Source organism: Anabrus simplex, chromosome 12 (genome assembly GCF_040414725.1).
Source record: "Anabrus simplex isolate iqAnaSimp1 chromosome 12, ASM4041472v1, whole genome shotgun sequence".
In the NCBI taxonomy this organism is placed as follows: Eukaryota; Metazoa; Arthropoda; class Insecta; order Orthoptera; family Tettigoniidae; genus Anabrus; species Anabrus simplex.
The window spans coordinates 71009844-71030901 of NC_090276.1; the positions used below are offsets into that span (position 1 = coordinate 71009844).

A 21058-nucleotide genomic window follows, 5' to 3' on the forward strand; every position below is an offset into this window, starting at 1 on the left:
CAGGATCCCATTTCTACCAGAACTGTAAGGAGGCAACTGCACCGTATAGGCTTCAACAGCCGATGACAACTCGTGTCCCTTTGATGACACCTCGACACGGAGCTTAATGTCGTGCATTGGCCCGCACTCAACAAGGCATGTGGTATGGTCCGATGAATCCCGGTTCAGTTGTATCGAGCTGATGGGCGCCTGGGAGTGTGGCGTATTCCCCAGTGAAGCTCTGGATTCTGTGTGTCAACAAGGTTGTGTCCAGGCGGGAAGTGACTCAATTCTGGTCTGGGCGGTGTTCTCCTGGTCGCAGTTAGGCCCCATTTTCCAGCTGCAGGGAGTGCTGATAGGTGCAAGTTATCTGGACATTCTTTCAGACCATCTGCATCCGTTTTTGGCCCTAGAGTACCCTGATGGAGATGCCATGTGTCAACAGGACAATGCGCCATGTCACCGCTCTGTGGTGGCATGCAGGTGGTTGGAGTAGCAATCCAGTGAAATTACGACTATGGTTTGGCTTTCCAGATCCTGCAGTCTTAATCCGATCAAGCATTTATGGGACACTGTCGATGCTGGTGTATGCTACATGAACATCGCACCAACTACAGTAGGGCCCACACGAGTTGAAGTCTGGTGTTTAGCATCACCGGCGAGAAAAAGTTGACTAACGCTGCTCGAAAATGGCCTGTTACTATGGCAACGATAACAGAGCTGCAACATTTTAGAACGCTATCACCACGTGGGTTGGCTTGCTCTCAGTCGCTTTTGCCATACATATTCTGACTGATTTCTTTTCTCGGTGAAGTATCGTCTTCCTATTGTGTTTATTATACCGTAGTTTATTCCTGAATTGTACAGGTACCATTAACAATCGGAGTTAAATAATATAAAAAACTATCAATGTGGGTAGTGCTGTTCTACTATGTAATTAACATGTGCATTTGTTGAGGTTATTGACAGAAACTGATGATTTTGTTAGTGATTATGAAATATTTTACATATATCGTTAATGTCGTGTTCTGTCTTAAATGCTGGAATTATTAACACGAGCTTAGGAACCAGTCAAGTGTAAATGAATTGCATTTGGCCTAGGCCTACATGTTTTAATAAACACTCAGCCTGCCTGAAAGGGTGGTAGGCCGCAAATGGAGGTAACTATGACAACGCAGCGAACTTCGTAGTTACAGCTTTTGCCGCTCACCTGTCAGACTTCAACTCTCGTGGGCCCTACTATACACAAGACCAATTGTGGGTAAGTAACAGTGCAAGATGCATGGGTCCAGATCCCTCCGGAACGATTCCAACACACTGTGGAATCAATGCCCTGCCGTACTGCTGCTGTTTTGAGGGCTCACAGAGGAGCAACTCATTATTAACATCACATTCAGTGTCTTCTCATGACTTTTGGCCACTCAGTGTATATCTTGCTAATTACTGAATGGTGAGAATCTATAAGATTCCAATTAATTTTTTTTGGCCCATAAATTACACTAACTTTCTTTAAATATGCAAAACTCAAAGTGTATCCATAAGTGCAATAATACCACCCCAAATGATAAACAATAAAAAATTGCAAGCAACTGCAGTGATGCCAGACCACAAACAAGTGTTACCAACTTATCCATCAACACACTATTGGCAATGTTTCTGAAGGTAAATATCCTGAAAGAAGTCCACTACTTGTTAATAGCAAATATAATTTCATACATAGGAAGCATTGAAATTTTTTGACAATCTTAAGTTTTGTAAGTGCTATTAACTGCATTCCTATCGTGTACATTACTGCTGCCCCATCTATTTCCTCAACTTATACAAAGCCAATCTCAGTTAGCTTCCCTACTCAAGTATTTATATCCCGGATTCCTTGATTCTCTGTGGTGACTGGAATAATAGAAATTTTTATTCTGTCGTGTTTAGCTTCATTCTCTTTCCTGATATTTTATTCATCTGCTATCTCTGTGTTCACAGGTTGGAAGAAAAGCAAGAAATACTTTGGCTTTCAGAAACCAAGTGCTCGTCTAATATCTACGGAACTTATAAGCACGGATGTGATAACCCCTGATGAACATCTGACACACATGCTGATGCAGTGGGGCCAATTCCTTGACCACGACCTGGATCATGCCATTCCATCTGTCAGCAGTGAGAGCTGGGATGGAATCGACTGCAAACGGTAGGTGAAATCTTTCACAAAGAGAGAAATTTCCTGTTGACAACAAAAAACATTAAAATTTACTAGTGGGCTGTAGTAACAAATGCTGATCATCTGTAATACTTAAGTTCAGGGTTTATTTTTCTGTGGTAAATTAATAATAATAATAATAATAATAATAATAATAATAATAATAATAATAATAATAATAATAATAATAATGTCATTGTTTATATTATGTATATAATGAACAAGGATTAAAAGATGACCTACTACTAATTAACCAATTTATTAATTCCTTGCATTATTTAAAACGTGAAAGGTGAATTTTGGGAAGAGGTTATTTGATGCAAATACTGCTAAGACTATGCTACATTACATTCATTTATAAAAAAGAATGTATATTTTGGGTTTTGCTGAATTTATGCACTGATCTTCTCAAGGAACAAGTTTTATTATTTTGCAAAAATTTGTTACTCCAAGAACGGCACAAGTATCTCTGAACAATTTTACTGGTATAATGAAGTTTTTGAAATTGTTCTTGTAAGTTTGTTACTATCATCACAATTCACTGACTAAATACAAGAACAGAGAATAATAATAATAATAATAATAATAATAATAATAATAATAATAATAATAATAATAATAATAATAATAATAATAATAATAAAAAGGCTAAATTACAACATTATAACACAGTAGTTAAAATAGAAACACTTTTATGAATCTGAAACTATTATAATTGATGACAGATCTTGAATAAAGATGATCAAAAAACAAGAAAAAATATCCTCAGGAAAATCTTAGGACTGAAATGCAAAAATGGAATTTGGATGAAAAAGAAATCACATGAAATGTATCAAGTTACAGAAAAAATCACGGATACAATCAGGGAACAACTATTACAATTTTATGGTCACTTGCATAGAATGGCTAGTAACAGTCTCACAAAGAAAATTTTAAACTTAGCCTTATCAATGCAAAATCACAAGAATTGGCTAAAAGAAATCAGTGAAGATCTAAATGAAATTGGTATTAATGAATAAACCATTCAAGATAGAATAAAATTCAAAACCTTAATTCACAAACACACATTTTCTGTAAAGCCCACCCGACTAAATACAGGATGGACTGAACAACATAGAAAGGAACACAGTAAGAGGATGAAGAGATATTGTGAAGAGAAGAAGAAACACCAAAAAAGTTCTAATAAGTTCAAACTCACTCCTTAGTCGGGCATAACGAATCAAGAATAATAATAGAATTCTGAAAATCAAGAAGTTATGATGAAATATACCAGAACATAGAAAAAATAACAGATACAATGTGGAAGAGGAGATTGATATTTTTTGAACATTTATACAGAATGGTTGATAACAGGTTAACCAAACAGATCTTAAAATATCTTTGGAACAAGAAGTCAACAACAATCTAGAATCATGAAGTCAAGAAAGATTTGGAAAGAAACAACATAAGGAAAGAAGAAGCAACAGAGAGAAAGATTTTTAGAAAGAAAGTGTTAAAAATGGAAGGATTCCAAGGTCGGGAGGGAAAGAAAACAGGCATAGTTAGCAGATGAAGGAGTATGGTATTGGAGGAAGAAGAAGGAACAGCAAAGAATGAAGCATTGAAATGGAAAGAGTCTAACAGTTCTAATAATAATAATAATAATCATCATCATCAATGTACAGTCCAAAAGGTTTCATCATAGACCCAACTGTACAGATCGAACACCACAAAGGCCAACCAGAAGAGGTAAACATAAAGAAACAAGAGATCTACAAACCCACAATCCCCTATTACAAGCCAAATTACAATCTTCAAGAGACTGAAGTAATAAGACTAATGCTGGAAGCATGCAGCACCATACCTCGACACTTCACCTGACACATGGAAGCGCTACCCATGGAGGGCATTCACGAAATAATAACAATAACCCTCTGAGGTTCCATGTGAGGTACCACATAATGTCGTTACTGATAAAAACTTCAGAGATTATGTAATTTCTATATCTGTTCCTTTGTAAAGTCTCTGTCAGGTGTGATCTATATTATTTTGTCATTCATGGCAGCCTGTTAATAGAGGAGGTTGTTTTTTATTTTTAAAATAATAAACCTGTGTATATGTTGTTGTTATTACTGTAATCATTGTCCACTGAATAAATACCATATGAAAAAGACTAATAATAATTATTATTATTATGTTCAGAAAGAATGAAACAGTATTGGGCTGACAAAAAGAAGAAAGACCTCCATAAAGCTGGCTGAAGTAGTCCTATGTTGACTAAAAAATTTAAATAAAATAAATCATCATCATCATCATCATCTTCCTTCCAAGTATTGGGCCATGTGTCCCGTTACGGTCTTGCATTTTTCTTTTTGCAAGCCTTGAAAGCAATCAAATGTCCTTCCGACAGGTTGCTAGCCTGAAGGAAGTAAATAAATAAATTAATGAATAATAATCCTGAAAATAAGCTATGCACAGTTCCAAATTTTGTTAACACTGTAACAATTGTTCACTGAACAAATACCACATGAAAGAGACAGCACAATAATAATAATAATAATAATAATAATAATAATAATAATAATAATAATAATAATAATAATGATAATGATGATGATGATGATAATCACCACACCAATAACAATTTTCATATCTCAGGCACTTCGGGGAGACCGTGATGAAATTCTTGCCCTTTTAGTCTCGGGTGTTGCTTTCTTCTTATTTGTGTTTTCCTGAATACAAGTTTCATATTTAATTATCTAAAAAATATCCTCATCAAACAAAAGATAAAAATACTCTTGTGGATCAGTATCTTGATGAAAATGTGATGGTATTATAGGCCCCTGCTGAATATTATATATTGGAATTGTTGTAGATGGGCCAGGATCAAAATTACTCACGTCTGTCCAGGCAGAGCTGGGTGCATGTGCACTATCGTCTGTATGGTCACTTGTGCCGCTCTCGCGTTCACTGCTGCTGCTGCTAGAAATCTCAGGAGATTGACCTTCACTGTTACTAAATGACATTCTGACACTTCGCTGCCACTTTCATTAAATATTGCCTGTATCTCATCACTTTTGATTAGTTTTCTTTCAACCATTTTGCCAAAAATGTAGAGGAAAAAAATGAAAATTTAAACCACAATATTCTTCAACCATGCACGGTCGATGAACTCAGCTGATGACTCGCAAAGAAGTGTGCGTAATATAATTTTAACACCAGCATCCTGCTTTAAAATGTTTGGAAGTGCAGCTTATGTCATCTGTTGACTATCTGTAAAACTATTTTAATACAGAGAACCTGAAATATTTCAAAGTATTATGTAAGCCTGTATACGGGTTTCAATGTGCAAGAATACAGACAGGTACGGTAACTCTTACATAAATTTTCACCCGGGTAAGATTAATATGAAATTTAATTTTCAGTAAAGAAAGTCAAGCAAAATTCCTTAGAAAATCATCATTTTTTGACGTGACATGCCAATATCTGTGGTATGAGCAAAGTCATCTCGGCAGACCCTAGGCCCGTAATGTGTTGCACAAATTATAGATTTTTTTTTGTACATTCAGTATACTACCAACTACTGGTAGTCTTCAACCATGCCTGTTTATAACAAAGTTGTACAGACGAAGATGCCCTAATTGTTCATGTTAGAACATTCCACTAGTTGAAGAATATGGCACAACCTAAATATCTGTTAAAAAGACCTGGAGAAAACCAGTATCGTTCAGACTTAGTTTACTGGATTCTTTCACAGTACTCTTAATTTCATGTCTTTAAATCAAATGGCAATGGAGGCTGATTATCTTTAATGATGTGAAAATCAAATTGTTCATTACCAACTACTACATTTATAGGGTGTATCTGTGATGTTGTTACAAACTTTGGGGGATGATGGAGGACTGCAAATCTATCACTTTGAGAAAAAGAACCATTGTCCAGAAACGTTTGAGTCGATAGTTACTAATGATCCAAGTTGTTTTATGTCCATCCATTCTTAACAGACGCCGGGGTGTCGCAGTATTTCTTTAACATGCCGGAAGTGAACGAAATGGGATTGTCACCTTTAAACACCCTTAAAAGCCACCAATCTCAGTCGGGTTTGAACCCGTTAACTTGGGATTAGTAGACCAACGACGTATCCACTATATTACTGCGGCCGGCAGTCAAAAGTTAAAGCACAAATCGGTCTGATACCTCTGACCGTACTGTACACTACACGTGCTAGGAGTACAATAGAGGTGACAACCCCGACGAGCAGAATAGGTTGCTGCCTGTGACGCTGTTCAAACGACACCGGGGATATTCGAACGGGTATGACAGAACTTTGTGCAACAATTCCATGCCAGTATTGATGCAGGTGAATGCCATTTTGAACATTTGTTTTAAATGGAGCATCTTGTGAAACTTGTGCAGGTAAATGGACTTAAATGAGTAAAATTTTGCTCAACTTTTGACTCGATCGTTTCCGGAATATAGCTCCTGATCTCAAATTGATCCATTTGCCATCCTCCACCTCCCTGAAAGTTTGTAATATCATCATGGATACACCATGTATATGAAAATCCCAACAAATTTACCAGCTGTGGGTGTCCATGGTACATATACTGAAGTGTGTATTCTCTCTCTCCTCTAGGTCTTGTGATTATGCTGCTCCATGTTATCCGATAGAGATCCCGCCAAATGATCCAAGGATAAGAAACCGCAGGTGCATAGACTTTGTTCGCAGCAGTGCCATCTGTGGCTCTGGGCATACCTCTGTGTTCTTCGAAAATGTTGTACCCCGGGAACAAATCAATCAGTTGACATCGTACATTGATGCTTCACAGGTAATTTAATTCATTATATTTATGTTCTTTATGGACAGATGTATCCACAGACAGATGGATAAGATACTTACTCATAGTACTAGTTTATTTGTTACCTCACACACCACTGGTGGCCAAGACATGCGCTCCTCACATACTATCAGGTTCCAGGAGCACAACTATGTCTGGGCAACGCTCTCGCTATCCCGTACAACTGTGAAAGTGTTTGTGAGATGCAGATGTCGGAGCAGGCAGGGTTAAGAGATGGTAGTGGTGATTTTTGTTTTAAGCGGACAGTCTGGACATGACGATCATAAGACCAAGTGTGAGGACTCAGCCATTATAACATGGTAGTTTGTGGCCCCGTCATTGCAAGCACTGCAAGCACTGCAAGTGATTATATCCCACACGTGCTCCAGTAGTTCCGGCAAGCTAGGTATAAAGAAGTAAGGGAGATGTTACTGTGCAATATATTTCAGTGAATAACTTGAATTTTCTTTGCTTTCAGTTTGTAAACTCAGTTAATGGTGTACTGTGTACTCAAGCATGTATCTTATGTGGCTTGATTAATTTAACAGTTGAGGTTGCTGTACTGTTTCGTGCCTGGCTGTAAGTCAGGTGATTTTTTCCACCAATAAAGGATAGAAATCAATTTGTAAAATGGGCAAGAGCTATTCCACGGAAAGATAGCATGTTAATGTGTAATAGCAGAATTTGTCATGATAATATAATATAATATAATATAATATAATATAATATAATATAATATAATATAATATAATATAATATAATATAATATAATATAATATAATATAATATAATATAATATAATATAATATAATATAATATAATATAATATAATATAATGTCTACGGTTGGGTAGAGCTACTGGGGTTTGGCACCCCTGAGGGTCCTTGGGTGTGCCCGTTTGAACCGGGAGACACCTCCAGCTGCCCTCCATAGGCCCCTACACCAAGTGAACAGTCCTGGGGTGAGACCCCTCGAGAGGCCGCTTAGTCCACCTGTCTGAATGCTTTTTTTAAGCTCCACTGGGGAACCACGCCAGCTTACGGTGTAGGGGCCCTTGCTGGATAGAGAGAGTAGAAAGAAGGCAGCTTACTGGTCTTACCAGAGTCCATGAGGCGTAGCAGTTCTGGCTGTCCCGCTCTGGCTGGCGATTGCACTTTCCGGTGGTCTGCTAGGAGGCACTAGCTGGCGAGAATCGGTGTTGTTTTACATCCCACTAACAACTTTTATGGTTTTTTGGAGCCGCCGAGGTGGCAGAATTTTGTCCTGAAGGAGTTCCTTATTTTTTTAGAATTTGTTTTACGTTGCACTGACACAAATAGCTCTCATGGCGACGATAGGATAGGAAAGGCCTAGGAGAGGGAAGGAAGCAGCCATGGCCTTAATTAGGGTATAGCCCTAGCATTTGTCTAGTGTGAAAACGGGAAACCACAGAAAGCCATCTTCAGGGCTGCCAACAGTAGGGTTCAAACCCACTATCTCTCGGATCCAAGTTCACAGCTGCGCACCCCTAACCACATGGCCAACTCACCTGGTAAAGGGGTCTTTAACGTGCCAGTAAATCTACCGAGACACCCGGCTGTTGTATTTGAGCCCCATCAAATAACATCGGACTATGCCAGGATCGAATCTTCCAAGTTTACATACTGCATGTTCATTCCTTAGCCCGAAGGTGGTTGGATCCTCAACAGTTCAGCCATTAGCTGTCAATTGCCTAGGCATCACAAAAGTGGGAAACGAGGAGTGAGGTAGTTTCCCATTGCTTTCCCCACTGAACCAGGATCCATTTTAGTTTTAAACTCTCAAATATTCATGTTTAACCACGTTTTAATCTTAAAAAACTGTTAATTTACTGTGTTTTTTTTAACACACTTTGGTGCAATATCGTTGTTTTAGATGTTATTGTATAGTCTAATATTTTATGAAATCATGGTTCAACATTTTACCCTATAATTTATAAGATTAGAAAGACTCCATATGTATTATTTTTAAGATTGATATAGGCTGATGATGCCCATAAAGGACACATGTACCATTGACTTTTATGTATTATGTATAAATTTTAACCATATGAAATAGTGGATTATATTGTATTGTATTGAACAGGTGGACTTATAAATATTGTAATAATATTTGAGACATATATTGTAACTATCCTAACAAAAGCAACCATTAATAATAAGAAGAATGTGTAGACACGTTTTAATGTTTAAGTAGGTTACTGTGAGGTTTTCTTTTAGTTCACATGAAATAAGAAACATTGTACCAATATGTTCCCGTCTTATTTTTATCACAACCACCTTAATGGTACAGCACAACCACAAACAACTCTGTTGTCGCCGGACCATTAGCGGATAGCAGTAACAAAACTTCCCAGTACAGCAAACAGAGTAGCAATGCCAGTGTGTTAGTAAAAAAGAAGATTGTCTCAGTAGCAATGGACCAGTAGCAAAGAAGTTCCGGGAGCAGGTTGTCACTGGAAGTTAATGTGCTACGGCTATAGAACCAAGCTCAGATTTCAGGAGATGATTGGGTTCAAACCCCACCATTGGCTGTCCTGAGAATGGTTTCCTGTCATTTCCGATTTTCACTTCCGGGCAAATGTTGGGACAGTTCCTGTTCATAGCCCACACCTGATTCCTTCCACCTCCTTACACATTTGTTTCATCTTCATTAACAGGTTGGTGTCAGCAAGGGCATTTGGCCGTAAAAAACATGTCATATACATTCATCTTGCCTCATCTTCGACCCCGTATCAGAAAACGGGTCTAAGGCTAGACATGCTTTGTTTTTATCTAAGACTAGTCATCATATCGATTTACAAATTTAATATTTGTATGTTGTTCTTTATATCTGTAGCTTCCTCGAAATATAACTGTCATTATGAATTTAAAATTACATTTTTTTTCTGTTATGTTTCTAGGTGTATGGATTCTCTGAAGAAGTTGCGCGTGATCTCAGAGATCTCACTCGTGATTATGGTCTCTTACGGGAAGGGATAAAACTGCCTGGCCGCAAGGCATTGCTCCCCCTGGCTGACCGTCAACCAAACGACTGCCGACGTGACCCGACTGAGAGCGACATCGGCTGTTTCATCGCCGGTGACATACGTTCCAATGAGCAACTGGGACTGCTAGCCATGCATACGATATGGTTCCGAGAACACAACCGTGTCGCAACACGACTTCGAGAGATCAACCCTCACTGGGATGGCAACATGCTCTATCATGAGGCTCGGAAAATTGTAGGTGCTGAAGTGCAACACATCACATATACGCACTGGCTGCCTCTTGTCTTAGGTCCTGAAGGAATGGAAATGCTTGGTGAATACACAGGATATGATCCAACAGTTGAACCTAGTATTTCTAATGTGTTTGCTACAGCAGCTTTGAGATTTGGGCATTCCTTAATTAATCCTATACTTCACAGACTTAATAAGACTTTCCAGACTATTCCAGAAGGTAACATCCCTCTCCAGAAGGCATTCTTCTCTCCTTGGAGATTGGTTGAAGAGGGTGGTGTGGATCCATTGCTCCGTGGACTATTTACAGTACCTGCCAAACTCAAGGTTCCCCATCAGAACCTGAACACAGAGCTGACAGAGCATCTGTTCGAAGTAGCGCATGCAGTAGCATTGGATCTAGCTGCGATCAACGTCCAGAGAGGGCGTGATCATGGTATACCAGCCTACAACAGCTGGAGAAAGTTCTGTAATCTGACTGAAGCTGAGACTTTTGATGATTTACAGAATGAGATCAGCAACCGTGCTGTACGAGAAGGACTCAAGAAGCTGTATGGACATCCAGGTAAGGAAATGAGCACCATTTTCTTTATGTGAAATTCTGGATATAAACATTTTAGGCCTGGATATATCTTGGTTCCACTTAACTGGATCCATTTCTCACAAGTACCTGTTGTAAGATATGTACCTGGTATTCTAGCCTCATGTTTGTGTCAAGATTTTTACTCTTGCTGGCTATTCCCCTGCAGACTGATTATCACTAGCATTGCTATTATACCACACCAGCTGTTAGCCCCCTTTTTGAGAGGTTAGATTTTTACAATTGCAGCAGTAGTGACACCTAGTGGAGATGAGTGGAAGCGCATCTCGGTTACGTAAACTAATCATATCGATGAAATTTCATTGTAATTTTTGTCCTAAATGGAGGATAATTGCTTTTTTTTTTTTTTTACACAAATAAAGAGTAAAATTAGCAGTAAATTAATAAATACCATTATTACTAGAGAAATATAGATACCCAATTATGGCGACTGCTGTCATGACTCTGTTCTGTGGCAATCCACTTCATCGTGCTGTCTTTTGTTTCCTTTCTGAGGTCCAGGGAATGGAAGTGCTATGCCTGTGTATTTTAGTATCTTTGTCCACCATAACTAGTGCGAGCAGTTCAAATGGGGAAAATGGAGGTGAAAAGAATATCATTAGTAACACAAATTTGATTTTTATTGGAAGAAAAATAGCATGATCCCTAGACCAATAATTATATTAATTAATGAGTTATGGGCACAAGTCGACACTCACCCCACCAAGTAACATCAAGTAAAGCAAACAAAGAAGTAAAGAAGTTTAAAGAAGTGAGCAAAGACTTCACACACTAAAGTGTTTCGTGAACAAAAGACATACTGAAGCGCTGTGACGTAGTAGAATCCATAGTCTTAATATAGCAAAGTGTGTATGTGGATATTTCTCTAGTAATAATTGTATTTATTCATTTACCACTAATTTTACTCTTAACACTTTGAAGGCGATGTCACCCCTCATGGGGTGACATGCTAGTGTGTCCAGGCCTCTCAGCTTTAGGCTGTCGCATAAAACTAGCGCTACCATTCGCTGTTGTATTGCATTGCTTGTTCACGTAAGGTGTTCATACAGTGCAGCGCAGTGTCCATTCCTTTCTCACCATGCTGTGCATTGCGCAACAGACAGTGGAATTTCTCTGACATTTGTCACCCCCAGCCATCAGAATTCAATTATTAATGACAAGGAAAATAATGTGGATTGGAGTTTATTATTGCTTTATTCTTACATACTGGTTGAGATTTAGCACTCAGATGAAATTGTAAACTGGGGCTACGTGTGAATAAAAATGTTTCTGCAAACCTGAGAATGTTCCCCAGTAATTGTCACTGGCTGGTAAACGTAAACTCGTGTCCTCATACCGAGGTGGTGCAGCTCTTTTCAGGCACACCCCCATTGGAGGTGAGCTACATGTACCATTTCAACCATATACCAGCCCTCCTGTCATTCTTAAATTTGTGGCAGTACCGGAAATCGAACCCGGGCCCCCGAGGACGGAGGCTAATAACACTAACCGTTACACTACGGAGGCGGACACTGGCTGGTGATTTGCTTGAATCATCGCCCTATGCAGCATCGGAATCTTTGCTAATGTCCTCACTACACAAACTACTGTCGAATTCTGACTCAGAAAAGGTGGCATCACATTGCAAGCCCTAAATGTCAGCATCTCTTGATTGAACATTCAAACCCTTTTCAAGCTGTTCTTTTATCTCTTTATCGGTAATCATGGCTTACTCAACACAGAGACACATAACATGAATTAAATTCTTGTCACAAAACTGTAAATTACAAGGAACTCATTGAAAGGCGCGTAAATCAACAGCTCACAACACAGAGCATAGTGTTCAACAACAACAAAGGTAAAAAGGCCGTCACCCCTGCGCTTTCTCTGTTGCATAGTCAACCTAATAACACAAAAATAGTAACTTTCAACATAAATTATGTCTTTGATTATCATCTACAAATGAAATTACGAACATCCCTAGCCCACAACAACCTGAAAAATGTATATCGCATTTCAGCAGTTTACCACGAAAAAAGCAAATGTACACGTCAACGCTAAAGTGTTAATTTGCATAAAAGCAATTGTCTTCCATTTAGGACAAAAATTATAATGAAATTTCATGTATATGATTCGTTCACATACCCTGCACTTCTCAACTAACAACAGTCAATCTTTACTATGTTATTGCTGATCAGTTTTAGGGTCTTCGTAGATCACCACATTTTGTTTTCTTTTAGCTCTGTGACATTAGGTTTTCCGAGGCCTTGCCCTTCCCCCTCTCCTTTTGAATTCTTTTACCTCTTATTCCTTGAGTGCTCATTCCTTCACATTTTTTTCCTCATCTTAGAAGTCATCTTCATTACTTTTGTTATCAGAGAGGGCAGATGATCACGTGATTGTGCACATTACAAAGCCAGTCACACAGCGGCATAGCTAGGCTGGTACAACCAGTTTACCGCACCAGGGCTTCAAATGAGGATCCCCAATAAAGTTAGGGTTCCTGTTCAAAAAGATTTTGAAGGTATTCCATAGTAAAAACATTCACCGAGCAAGTTGGCCGTGCGTTCAGGGGCGAGCAGCTGGGAGCTCGCATCCGGGAGACAGTGGGTTCGAACCCCACTGTCGACAGCCCTGAAGATAGTTTTCCATGGTTTCCCATTTTCACACCAGGCAAATGCTGGGGCTGTACCTTAATTAAGGCCACGGCCAATTCCTTCCCATTCCTAGTCCTTTCCTGTCTGATCGTCACCATAAGACCTATCTGTGTCAGTGTGACGTAAAGCAAAATAGCAAAAAAAGTAAAAATATTCTGTAACATATTACACACCAACCAAATGTTTACTTAAAGTTAATCCTTATTATTGCTGCAATTGCATACGAGAGAGTTATTTCAAAAGTAACAAAAAATATACTGATGTGACAGTGGTTGAGTGAGGAGGAGGATTCACAGTGCATCTGCCATGTCATCTGTATATTTATGCCCTTCGCCTCCAGCTAAGCGAATTCTCCGGCCACAATGCGCATGCAGCACCGCTGGTTCTAGCTTCTACGTCTATCACCCTCACATAGTTGAATAAATAATTTATTTTCCTGATAAGTATTTCCATTAATTCTGTACAAATGTGTGAGAAATGCCAGCCTCTTCCCCTTCACCTTCTACAAAACCTCTTATTGTCAATATTCTTTGTCAATCTTGATTGATAAATTTCATTTTTGTTCCGTATTGATAGTCACCATAAGTCATAAATGAAAGAAAAGTTCCATCTAATCAATAGTATTGATAGTATTGATTAGGTGGAACTTTTCTTTCATTTATGACTTATTCTTTGTCAATCCATATGCCCTCTCTAGTTTCGAGATATTATTATTATTATTATTATTATTATTATTATTATTATTATTATTATTATTATTATTATTATTATTATTATTATTATTATTATTATATATAATTCGCTGGGGCCATCAAGGACCATGTTAAGTCTTGTTGCATTTGACACTGAACTTAGCCTTCTTTAGAGTCCAAAATTCCCTCATTCTTTGCGAGTGAGCCTGCTTACGCTTCTCTGTCCAAGGGGCACCGTGTCTTCTCTTCGGTTGCTCGTCTCGGTTTAGCCCGTTCGTCAATATTTTCTTGCGGAAGGGATCTCTATTAAGGGCGTCTTCAGCTGAGATATGTAGCATTTGCAGGTCTTCTTTAGTATTTGGAAATGTGGTTTTGGGGTTTGAATCAAAAAATTGAAAGATTTATTTAGTTAACTTTCTTCCGTCCATTCTTTTCAGATGACCGTAAAATCGCGCCCGTTTTTTTCTGATTGTGTCCGTAATTTTCTCTATTTTGCTGTAGACTTCCTCGTTGGATCTCTTTTGATGGATTCCATTTCTGTACTTCGATCCCAAGATTTCTCTCACAATTTTGCGCTCTTTTCTCTCCTTTTCTTCAAAGAGTCCTTTGTTGGCAATTAGAGACAGGATTTCGGCTGCATATAGAACTACTGGCTTCAGAACTGTTTCATAGTGACGTATCTTATTATTATTTTGCTACCGGCATTTGTTTTACGTCACACCAACACAGATAGATCTGATGGCGACGATGGAACAGGAAAGGCCTAGGAATGGGAAGGAAGCAGCCGTGGCCTTAAGGTACAGCCCCAGCATTTGCCTGTTTTGAAAATGTGAAACCACGGAAAACCATTTTCAGGGCTGCTGACAGTGGGGTTCGAACCCACTATCTCCCGGATGTGAGCTCACAGCTGCGCGCTCCTAACCGCACGGCCAACTCGCCCAGTATTATTATTATTATTATTATTATTATTATTATTATTATTATTATTATTATTATTATTATTATTATTCCAGAAAAACTATCAGAGTTAGAAGAAAATGAATTTTTAGTACATCTAGCAGTCTCAATGTTTTATTTGGAATAACCGTTTAGGCAGTGCATTCACTTTTAATGATCCCCTGATCTGCTTCACATTTTCTTTTACTGTTATGTTCACAGAATGTACCAGATGTAAGCTTGCCAAATTTGAATTCAATGTGTTGAATAGTTTTTATGTGAAACCAAGACAAACAGACTATTATTCAGTTTATATTAAGGATTGAAATTTTTTTCCTCAAATATGAAATTAAAGTAAAAATTACTTTTTTTTTTTTTCTGTCCAGGAAATATTGATATCTGGGTGGGAGGCATCCTTGAGGATTTGGCTGACGGTGCTAAAGTGGGACCAACTTTCAGATGCCTTCTAGTGGAACAATTTAAACGCCTTAGGAGCGGTGACAGGTAAAAGCGAATTATATTTCTATATTATTTTTCAGTATGGTTAATTACAGGTATACCTCGTTATACGGGATAGTTACGTTCCGTGGAATTATCGCGGATACCAAATTTGCGTAAATCAAGACTCATTTTATATGTGAAATATAGGGTTAGGTTCCCTTTTACTCGCATAATTTTTTTAAAAAAAATAGAGATTCTTAGTATTTTTACAAAAAAAAAATTATCATGTTTCCGAAACACATTTTTTTGCAAACTTTATACACTTAAAAATTTAACACTGAAAAAACACAAGAATAAACTAAACTCTGCATACAAGTTCTTTGCTTTAGCTTGAATAGCAGCTCCAGAGAGAGGCATGTGGTTGTGATGCTCTATCCAATCTATTCTTTCCATCGCTTCCGAGCAAGATCTGGTCACACTTAAGTTAGTAGATTGAGCAGTTTTTCGAATTAATTCCGCATTGTCACGAATAGTTCTCACAGTGGACTCACTAAGTCCCAAAGCATGCTAAATGTCAACAATACGCACACCTTTCTCATAGCGATCCAAAACTTCTAACTTTGTTTTTAACGAATGCGACCTTGGTACACGCTTCTTTCCTTCGACGGACACACTTTCTTTCCTTTTACTCGGCATTTTAAATACGAAACCTGTAAGTGCAACTTCACAGCTCTACTGACCGGAACTGACGATTCACGTCTCGACAACCACGACAGAAGATGTGCGTAGAGATGCGCTTGCCCCGCTTAACCTCGGCGCGCGACGTTGTGTACGTTACAGAGTTTGGCACGCAGTCTGTATCAGCCTTAAGGAGTTACAGCTTCTCCATACTGTTAACAGATGGCAGCACTAGACTTAAAACCAAAATCGCGTATGTGCGAAATCGTGGATAACGAATTTGCGTATGACGGGGTTTACCTGTATTCCGTTTTATTTCTCCTACATGACCATTGCTCAGATACTCAAAATGGTTCCACCACACAAGTTTCATCACTGTCGAGGAGGGTGGATGTTTGAAGACGAAAATATCCATACTACACCATGTCATTCATGTTGGCAAGTACAAGGTCTCATCATCAGAACTGTCGCCCAGGTGACAGATTCCCTATTAGTTGTTTACCTAGACTTTTCTTAAATGTTTTCAAGGAACTTGGAATTATCACACTTATCCCTTGATAAATTAACCGAGTCCCGTACTCTTCATTCTATAAATTAATGTTTGTCCCAATTTGTCCTCTTGAATTCCAACTTTATCTTCATATATGATGTTTCCTGCTTTTAAGAGCTCCTAGTCTAGCCATAAATACTGTTACAACTTAAAAAGTGAAAAATGCAAATATTATGAGAATTATTTTAATTTGCTGTTAGTATGTTGTGTTCTTGTGGTGCCGACTTCACCGTGGCCCACGTCTTCGCAAGAGTGTGCCGATCTCTCTGGCCTGCAGGAGTCACCCAAATGCATACTAGTGGATGACGTGACTACTGGTTTATATTACATGTTCCATATACAGCTCAAACCTACAGCTATAACACTCGTAGTAAGAAGCAGACAGTCGACAATAACGTTCAGTTAATAACGTAACTAATTACCCTCACCATCGTCTAATGATTCAACTGTCACACTTCCGTTTCAACTAGAATGTCAATCAACCCACATTCTTAACAACATTGTAGCATTGCATCAAATTGAGATGGTCCATAAAGGTCCTATTTAAACATCATTCCTCAACCTTCAACTTCAACTTTGTATTTTTTGATCAAACTGAACCATATCACCATATGCCATTGATTTTAGACTCTTATCCCTTGTAAACAAATAATTGCTGGTCACTTAACCATCTTTCATTATTATTTTATTCTACATTATTTATTAAATACAATTTTTATCATCATTTTCGTTGTAACAGCTGATCGGCCAACATAATGTTTTAGCAATCCTATCACTCGTTCATAACAGACTGTTGCTTTGTTCATTTTAATTATAATAGAAGCCTTCTAATGTCAATATTACTACTACTTTCACCAACTGTATATTTCCCCACTCATTGTAATATCTTTAAAACCAACTTCATCACAAGTCTTTTACCATATGTTAATTTTAGTTCAAGTCTCTCCAAGGTTTTTTAAAAAATTTGTTTTATTTCATATATATGTAAATCAGGTGCCTGATTCTATTTTAAGGTTAAGATAATGGCCGATGATGCCTAAATTCAAGGCGAAACAGGTACCATTTTAGTTAACATGCCAAAGTAAATCAACTAAGACAAGACTTATTGTATTGATTAGGTGGTGAAATCAATAAATTAACTTATTGTTATAATTCCAATACTGGTTTATATGCGACAGTGGATTAATTAAGGATATGTACATTTCAAGTGTTCTGTTACTCACAGAACTTATGTTCCCTTTGGATTCATTAGTGACCTTTTTGGCTTAATATTATAGTTTTTTGTTTTATTTTGTAATTCATTTTGAAATTCCTTCATTAAATAAATGGTTTTTTTTAAATTTATTTTTTTCCACTCCTACTTGTACTTCCTCTTAAAACAATGATCACCACCAGCACTAATGCATAACATATTGTTCTTTGATAATATATACCTGTGTAATATAAGGTCCCATTCAGGATCTTGAAAATACCCTAACACATTTATGAGTGTGCACACACGTTCTTGGAAGTAGATTTTCAGTTAAGGTCTTCTTTATTACTGTTTACTCTCTAGTGTGCCTCAGTTATTTTCCTTTAAAATCACCATGAAACCCACCATCTGACTTCATGTAAATATTAGTTTTCATTACATACCTGAATGTTTCATAATTTTATTTTGCCAGCATCACTGAAAATTACATTTAAAATGAAAATCCATAGCCTGTTTCCAGTCATTTGACTGGGTCAGGAATGGAATGAATGAAGCCCCGATCTAGCGGCGAGGATAAAAATTGTGCCGGCAGCCGAAGTTTGTCTCACTCCTCTGGGGCAATGATTAATGAATGACAGATGAAATAATACTGGAGAGTGTTGCTGGAATGAAAGATGACAGGGAAAACCTGAGTACTCAGGGAAAAACCTGTCCCGCCTCCACTTTGTCCAGCACAACTCTCACATGGAGTGATCGGGATTTGAACCACAGAACCCAGCAGTGAGAGGCCGGCATGCTGCCGCCTGAGCCTTGGAGGTTATTACATTAAACAAAAATTACCTCTTTTTTATTTACATTAAAACAAAAAGGTAAACTTTAAGAATAAGGTATATTTTTGCTTTATCCTAATATCATTTGCAAAAAATGAAATGAAAATCCACAGCCTGTTTCCAATCATTTGACCAGGTCAGGAATGGAATGTATGAAGCCCGATCTAGCAGTGAGGATAGGAATTGTGCCGGCTGCCAAAGCTTGTCACACTCTTCTGGGGCACTGATTAATGAATGACATGTGAAATGATATTGGAAAGCGTTGCTGGAATGAAATATGACAGGGAAAACCAGAGTACCCGGAGAAAAACCTGTCCCGCCTCTGCTTTGTCCAGCACAAATCTCACATGGAGTGACCAGGATTTGAACCACGGAACCCAGCGGTGAGAGGCCGGCGCACTGCCAATTGAGCCACAGAGGCTTCCCTTTGTAAAAAATATGGCCATAAAATTAATTGAGACATACTTCATTATTAAAAGCGTAATGTTACAATGTCCTATGTTGCTAGATTTCTGATCTGTTTATTACATTTTAAAATCATTCAAAGACCAAGCAAGTGGCCACATGGTTTGGATCACATACCTATCACCTTGCATTTGGGAAATACTGGGTTCGAACCCCACTGTCGGTAGCCCTGAAGATGTTCTTCCGTGGTTTCCCATTTTCCCACTAGGCAAATGCTGGGTCTGTACCTTAATTAAGATCACGCTTGCTTCCTCCCTACCCCTAGCCCTTTCCTATCCTATCATCACCATAAGACGTAAATAAAATTGTAAAAAAGGAAAGTTCAAGTATGTTAGTATGTTGCCTGACGTGCAACAAAAGTCCTGTTCGGGTGTCACAGGTTCGCCATCCCTGTCATAGAGTATGATATAACTGTTGGTCGCATCTGTGGCATTAATGACAAGAAATAAATCCCAAAATGATCCCTCATGGCAGAAAACTTGACGAGCACACAGAGATCTGCAGTTTTACCAACTGTGTTAATGATTAGCAGTTGAATTAATGCTCCTAAAGAGAAATGGACTATGATTCAAGGTAGCTTTTCAGTGGGTTGTCGTGTTCCATAGACGGTACATTAAAAAAAAAAGGCACAAAAGCACCAGAACTATACTAAAAGGATATACCTTTCAATTATCTGTCACAACAGTACAGAATATGGGTAGAGGAAAAGTATATTGAACTTCGTTGAAAACTTGGCACTCCAAAAAATCAGTAATATTAGCTGCCTCTGTGTATCAGTCGTAGTGCCAGCCTCCGTATCCCAAGATATCAAGTCCAAACCCGGCACAGGTAGTGGGATTTTTGAAGGGCGGAAAAAAGTCATTTTGGCACTCCATGTTGTACGATGTTGGCATGGGTCTGGTGATACATTTGGTGTTTACCCGACAAAATTAATTAAATCTCAGCCATAGACGCCCAAGAGAGTTTTGCTTTTCTCGGTCTGCCATCTAGTGGGCCTACAGTAAAACAGAACTTCAAAATTGACGAGCAGACAGTTAGATGACGTCAAATCGAAATGTCTGCACATGGTAGCTAAGGCAATATTATTATTATTATTGTTGTAAACAAGGTTGGGTTTACAAAAAGCACAACTTCTTTATTTGCTTCACAAGTAAAATTACAATATTTACACTAACAAAACTGAAAGTTATCTCGAAGCAAATTGAACTATGAATTTGGAGAAAGAGTCTGTCTTTGTACACTATATACACGTTGGAGTATTCACGTTCACTACTATTTCGGAAAGATAGTCTTTGTGACATGAAAAGTTCTTGATAGTCGAAAACTATCAGAAGCACTGACGTAAATATCTCAGAGAGTCCTTTCTTGTTGAAGTGTCTGAGTTCATTAACGTAAGTTCAATGACTGAAGAGTTCCTACTTAGCGAAACTAAGTCGATAATGGGAGCTTGCATTAGCTAGGGAATGATAGTGGCATATAATGGTAAGACTGGGCATGGACAGCGGAATAGGCAAGAGGAGCGGTGACCCGAGGTGAGACCTCTTACTGCCAGAAATTCAGTCCACCTGGCTGAAGCACATTTTCAAGAGGAGTAGCCTCCGTGCTCGACGTAGGGTGTATTCTGGAGCTGGACACCGGGGTCAGTGGGCGTCTGGACAGGCTAGGAGCTCCTTTATATAGCACACACGACGTTCCAGGCACGCACACTGAGGGCTGCACGTTGAGGCTCGAAGAATAACACACTGGCACGCTTGTAGCTGGCTGGCGGATCGAGAAGGGAGCGACGGACATACAACAATTATTATCATTATC

At 38.4% G+C, this 21058-nt stretch overlaps 1 protein-coding gene across 1 annotated transcript in view; it reads left to right on the forward strand.

The window, feature by feature from the left end:
• Positions 1-21058, forward strand: part of Pxn (Peroxidasin) — a 296390-nt gene that overhangs the window by 254145 nt on the left and 21187 nt on the right. Inside the window, exons 16-19 of the mRNA XM_067156835.2 lie at positions 1957-2161; positions 6786-6978; positions 9908-10790; positions 15477-15594. Of these exons, the coding sequence (XP_067012936.2) occupies positions 1957-2161; positions 6786-6978; positions 9908-10790; positions 15477-15594 (1399 nt within the window). The remainder of the gene's footprint in view (positions 1-1956; positions 2162-6785; positions 6979-9907; positions 10791-15476; positions 15595-21058) is intronic.